This window comes from Helianthus annuus, chromosome 10 (assembly GCF_002127325.2).
Source record: "Helianthus annuus cultivar XRQ/B chromosome 10, HanXRQr2.0-SUNRISE, whole genome shotgun sequence".
Taxonomy (NCBI): Eukaryota; Viridiplantae; Streptophyta; class Magnoliopsida; order Asterales; family Asteraceae; genus Helianthus; species Helianthus annuus.
The window spans coordinates 82,650,995-82,657,394 of NC_035442.2; the positions used below are offsets into that span (position 1 = coordinate 82,650,995).

Consider the following 6,400-nt stretch of genomic DNA (forward strand, 5'->3'; position numbering starts at 1 on the left):
TAATCATAGCAAGAGCATAACAATAATTCATGATAGTTATCTATTCATATTCATTCCAGAAATCTAACAAGTATGTACACAACACGTAACAAAAATCAAGTATCAATGGAACCGATTCGATAAACATGCACTAACCGATTATGAGATGAACTAACGAGGATCCGGAATAGAGACAGGGGCTGCCGATGCTCAGAGGGGTCCTAGGGTTTTCTTATTTTTGCCAAAAAGTATCGAATATAGGTCTGTGCGTGTGTATATACGCGTTTTACCCTACTGGGCCCGAACTGGGCTTTGGCGAAACTAATTGGGCCGGCGAAACAGAATTGGCGAAACAGGATTTCTGTTTCGTCGAATGGTTCTTGGCGAATCACAATTCCGATTCGTCGAGATGTTGTGTAGCGAATTACATATGACTCGTCGGGTTCATACAAGTGTTAGACAATCTAAGTTTTCTAAACAAGTTCATACACGTATCATGTAATGATCACAATACAATTCATATTAACAACAAGTGCATAGTTACAAGTCAAACAAGTCACACAGTCAAAGTCAATGGTCAAAGTCAATGGTCAAAGTCAACGTGCATTTAAAGTCGAAAGGTCGAGTTGTCACATTATCCCCAACTTGAAAGAAATTTCGTCCCGAAATTTGGTACGTACTTACTGAGGAAGCTAGATAGGTTGTATCGTTCACTGGTTTTCCTGGGGTGTCACACTTGCTGTTGTTGAATATGTAGTTGTGATCAGCTTAGCAGTAAAGAGCTCTTGTTTAGCTAGAGTCGTATTCGGGTTCTGCTTGAGCGGCCTTCTCTCTCTGAGTTACGGCAAAGGTATTTCGTAAGCCTCGTCATCTAGTATGACCAAAGCATAAGCCCTGTCTCTATCCTTGGGCTAAAGGCACATAGACTGGAGGTGAGGTAGCTTAGGATGACGAAACCCTACCTTCTAACTTTCGGACTTTCTTGCTGGCTTGACTTCTTGACTTAGAGCTTTCACGTGGCAATCATTGATGGAAAAAAGAGTGATAAAAATAGAAAATAAAGAGGTAGTTGACAGAGGTATAATTGGCATCTATCTCGCCTGCTAGAAAGCTTGACTTGGCTATTGAAATCAGCAGCAACAAATCAACTTAATTAAGATGTTGAAGAATCCGTTCTTGGAAGAAGTCGTCACTTACCTTATAATAAAATATCTGACAAATGTCTGGTGGGGCTCAAACAAATGTCTGGTGGGATAATTGGTGTCAAATTAGTCCGCTAAGCTCTTTCATATCGCCCCGGAGAATAACTAATGCAGGCTTCAACATCTCTTCTTCTATTTTGGATCTAGTGGATGAAAACGGAAACTGGAGATGGCCGCAAGCTTGGTATGATTTATACCCGGTTTTAATTGGGTTAAATGCTCCTCAACTGACGCAAGGTATGGTGGACCGTATGGTTTGGAAAGACTTGGATGGGAACTCGTGTTCGTTTTGCTCATCAGAAGTGTGGCATGCTATTCGGAGTAGGCAGAATCAGGTATCCTGGGTTGATGGGGTATGGTTTTCTCAATGCATCCCTCGTCATTCCTTTCACTTATGGTTAGTTGTAAAGAATAAACTTAAAACCCAAGACCGGCTTGCTGCGTGGGAGGCGGGAAGTGCAACAAATCTAAACCTCATGTGTTGCCCGTTGTGTAGAACTAATCGAGACTCTAGAGATCATTTGTTCTTCCAGTGCTCGTTTGCTTCTAAAGTGTGGAATGAAGTTAAGACTATGGTTCAAATGGATAATGTTGATAGCTCTTGGCAATCCATTATGACGTGGATGGAACGAAATGCAAGTTCAAAGAAGACGGATCATATTATATGCAAACTGGTTATTGCGGCTTCGACTTACTTCATCTGGCAAGAGAGAAACAATTGCCTATTTTCCAATGTTTTGGCTGATCAGAAAATGGTTATTCAGAAAATCAAGGAAGCTGTTCGTTTACGGTTAATGGGGTTCAAGTTCCGAAGACAATCAAGTATTGAGAGTCTCCTTAGGACATGGAAGATCGGGTCAAATGATACAAATGATCCGGGCTAGCTGATTTTGTTCGTTTAGTCGTTCTTTGTGTAGTGTTGGCCGTTTTGTGTTAGCTGTGTTTTGTTGGTTGTGTTTGTGGGTTGTGTTTGTTTGCTTTTTGTCCTAGGCGTTGGTATGTCAAGCCTAGTTGGTGTGTCCTTGCCGGGCATGCCCTTGTTCTTATTTTGGCATTTATAAAATTTACCTGGGGTAATCCCTTTACCCAAAAAAAAATATCTGACAACTGATGCGGATTATGTAGCAAATGCCGCTAATGCGTAACACATTGAGTTGGGCTGCTTTCCTTGAGCAGATAGGACACAGCGCCATCAACAGACATACTCGCGAAGAAAGCACCAACCCTGGTGGGGGCATTCTGATGCTACATGCCCGAGGCAGACTAGGAGGGATCCTAAGGAGCTAGTCAACATTCAGAAACATTATGAAGGGAATAATAGACAATAAGTGAAATAGCCGATAGTAGACAAGGATGGGTTTATGGATGTGGTTCGTAAGAAAGCGGCTAGGAAAGCGGGTTTTCCTGTAAACAAGCAGAAACAGAAGTTTGAGTATAGGCCGATTGGACCCAATCCTCATGGGGGGACCAATACATTGGCTCAGCAATCGAATATTTTATCTATGAACTCCTTCGGTGTTTTACAAGATAAGGGTCTTCGTATGGGTCAGACTAGTAGTGAGGCATATAGTGATCAGCAAGACTCGGATGATGAGGAGGTATAGAAGTCTACAATGAAACAAATAGATTTATGACCTCATCGTCTGCGAGAGTAGGAGCAAGCACATCTTCCTCAAAATTATTCAATGGATAGATTGTCTCGGGGTCGTGTGAAGGGGCTGCCGGTTCACGGGCAATTTTATTTTTGATGATGGAGGATGATGTTTGGTTTTGTTTTATTTTGTTTGTCTACTAGATAGTCATCTTTGATGTTTAGTAGGCTAGGCTATGTGATGTAATAGGTTTTTTGTTGGTTGGTTTTACATATATGGGGCATGTCCTATATATGAACTAGTGTGGAACTCTTCCTCACTACTTGTACTTATTTGGGGTTGCTTTATAATAGAATCGCCGGGGTAACCCTTTACCAAAAAAAAAAAAAAAAACACAGCCTCGATTCTCATCTCGTTCACTCACAAAAGACCTTGCCGACCTCTACTTTCTTTCTTATACCAGGAAGCCTTTTGCTTGTCCCTTCGCACGTGAATCTTGATATCCAGGCTTGAGAGCTTTGATTTCTTCTTTCCTTGTATTCCTTCCCTCACTTGTTACTAGCTGCTCTTCCAGCTCTCGTATCCGATGAAGAAGAGGCCTAAGGGACATCCATGGACAACCGCCACCCATGTGGTTTAGCTAATTTAATAGCCTTCGAAGAAAAGCGAAAAGTACCACTGGACAAGCAAATCACTTTTGGAATCACCTTGAAGAATCCTCTTATGGTGAAATGTCGGAATGATGCTAGGATATCCCGGCTAAACAGAGACGGAAATCTTAGTACAATTCTGGCCAGCATATGCTTGTTGAATTGAACGCATATCGCACACTGCTTCAAATAGAAAGATATTGGTTGAATCCAATTCATGATTCCGGTTAGGAATATTCTATTTGTTCAAAATCTTTCCCTGACTTAATTGATGCAACTTGGATATGAAACCACAATTTTCTTTTCTTTTTTCTAAAGCTTGGGATACCCGACTCGAGAACCCCTGAAGCGCACTGGAAGCATCTTAAGGAAAAGAGAGAAGTCAAATATCGTAGGCTTTAGATAAGATTTCCTAGTAGATAGCTAAGCTAAGAGAGTGCTCCGGAAGAGCTAATATTCAAAATTCTTTCCCTTTCTTTCACCGAGGAGGCTAACTAGATAGAACCAAAGTAGCACACAAGAGCTTTGATTTCTGAAGTAAAAAACCCTAAACTCTCTCTCTAGCCTGGCGACTGCCGTCCTTCATGTAATCCTCCTTTCTTCTTCGAAATCTGCTGATTAACAGGTCTGTTATTAGTGTTTTAATCTCTATTACAGATTATGCTACCAGTTGGGATCGATTTTAGAAGTCGGATGTCTGTTTTTTCCATTCGTATTCGTCGGCTAGATTAGGGTTTTTTATCGGCGGCCGTTTTTGTGTTTGATTGGTATTCTGGTTGTCTTTTTCGTATTTGCTTTTGATTTTTGGAGAGAGTTGCTTATACTGTATGGATGAGAAGAAAACACCTGGCGGTTTTCCGCAAGATCCTGGAAAACCGGAGGAACGAATGAAATCTAGTGGCAAGCCGCCATTGTCTTTAGAAGAAATTGCGGATCGTTTACTTGATATTGATGGCAACAATATACAGCCGAGACGTGGTATAAACATAATCGATGAACTCACTAAGATCACGGCTCCGGTTAACGTGGATAACCTCTTCTCACCACCAACAGGTGCTCAAGGTCCTATGGATAATTTTCAGCCTAACTTTAGGGATTCGGAAAGTAGGGAACATCAGGCAAGTTCCCAGGTTCGATCTGATTTGGGTAGTGCAATAAAGCCAAGGTCTTATGCCGAATCCGTTGTGGCAGCCAACACCAAACAGGTTAATTTCAGAACTCTTGCGAGTCCGGTGGTGCAGGATGGTTGTGATGTGGTGCTTTCCCGGGAATCGGTTAAACTGGTTCAAGATAGGTTAGCTAATACTCTGTATGGGTACTTTTTGGGGGATCGTGTGGCTTATCCGGTGGTTGAGTACTTTGTGAAAAATAATTGGAAGAAGTTTGGTTTGCAAAATGCGAACGGGTTTTTCTTTTTCAAATTTGCAAACAAAGAAGGTATGTTGAATGTTCTTAAAGAGGGACCCTGGATTATTCGTTCACAACCTCTTTTCTTTAGTGTGTGGTCGCCTACTGCAAGACTAGAAAAGAAGGAAGTTGAAAAGATTCTAGTATGGGTTAAAATTCATGATGTTCCTATAGTTGCCTATACAGAAGACGGTTTGAGTATGATTGCTACAGCTATTGGAGAGCCGAAATTGTTGGATTCGTATACTACCTCAATGTGCACGGATGCGTGGGGTAGGAGCAGCTATGCGAGAGCCTTGATAGAGATCTCAGCTGAAAATGCCTTTAAAGAGGAAGTTGTTATTGCGGTGCCTGAGCCAGAAGGTGAAGGTTTTATTAAAGTGAAGATGAATGTGGAATATGAATGGAGTCCTTGCAGGTGTGACCATTGTAAGGTCTTTGGACATGCTGATGAGTCTTGCCCGAAACAGCCTAGGAAGTCTCCTATGGTTGTTCCTAAACCACCGAAACAAAACACTACGAAGCAATCTCGAGGTCAGGTGAAGACTCCAGAAGTGGATGCTGATGGGTTTACGGATGTGGATGGTAAAAAAGCGGCTAGGAAACCTGGTTTTAATATTAACAAAGCTAAGCCGAAGTTTGAGTACAGGCCGGTTGGGTTCAAATCGAATGGAGGGGTTAAAAAGTCGGATCCGTCGATTAGTGTAGTGTCCCGGAACCCGTTTGATGTGCTAAGGGAGGAGCAGGGTACGGCTCGTCAAACGGGTAAGGGGATACGGGATGATATTGGTGATTCTGATGATGAGGAGGTTGTGGAAGTCTATAGTGAAACAAATGAATTCATGACGTCGGGTACACATCCTGTGTTTTCAAAAGCAGGGGCAAGCACCTCTTCCACAAAGTTCTCCAATGGCTAGTCAGTTTTTGGTTCGTGTTTTGGGGATGCTGTTTCGAAGTAATTTCATTTTTTATGATGGCGGATAACGTCCCTTATTGATGTCGTTTTGTCTGTCTACTGGACATTTTTTCATGATGTAAAGTAGACTAGGTTATGTGGTGTCTTTGGTCTTTGGGTTTTGTTTTTAGTGTTTACATATATGGGGCATGTCCTGTATATGAATTAGTGTGGATTATCCTCACTACTTGTACTTAATTGCGGTTATTTTAATAGAATCACCGGGGTAACCCTTTACCCAAAAAGAGGCTAACTAGATAGATAGTTGGTCTAAGGAAGAGAAGAATATGAGCTATATTTTCATCCCTTTTCAGTTCCTTTGCTTATCCTTAGAACAGTAGGGTTTGAAGCTGGCAAAGTCAATCAATCCAGCAGTCAAAGGGGTAAGTGCAGTCACTCAACCAACGCCTTTCAAGCAATATCTTAAGTAGGGGTAGGGCTCTTAGGCAGCAATAGAAATGACTCTGACAACCTGTCTCAATCTTTAGCTCTCCAGGATCAAGAAAGACCTCTTCTTCTAACTAATATTTTTATCTCTAAGGAGTTTTCAAGCCAATCTATAAGTTTCTTTTCTTTAAAGCCTTGAAGTGAAAATTTTACTTTCAAGTGAAGCAA

At 41.6% G+C, this 6,400-nt stretch overlaps 1 protein-coding gene across 1 annotated transcript; it reads left to right on the forward strand.

Annotated features, from left to right (window-relative positions):
* Positions 1-1,198: 1,198 nt before the first annotated feature.
* Positions 1,199-2,065, forward strand: LOC110881973. Its single transcript, XM_022130092.1, has one exon. The coding sequence runs from the start codon at positions 1,199-1,201 to the stop codon at positions 2,063-2,065; it is 867 nt and encodes a 288-aa protein (XP_021985784.1).
* The last annotated feature ends 4,335 nt before the right edge of the window (positions 2,066-6,400 follow it).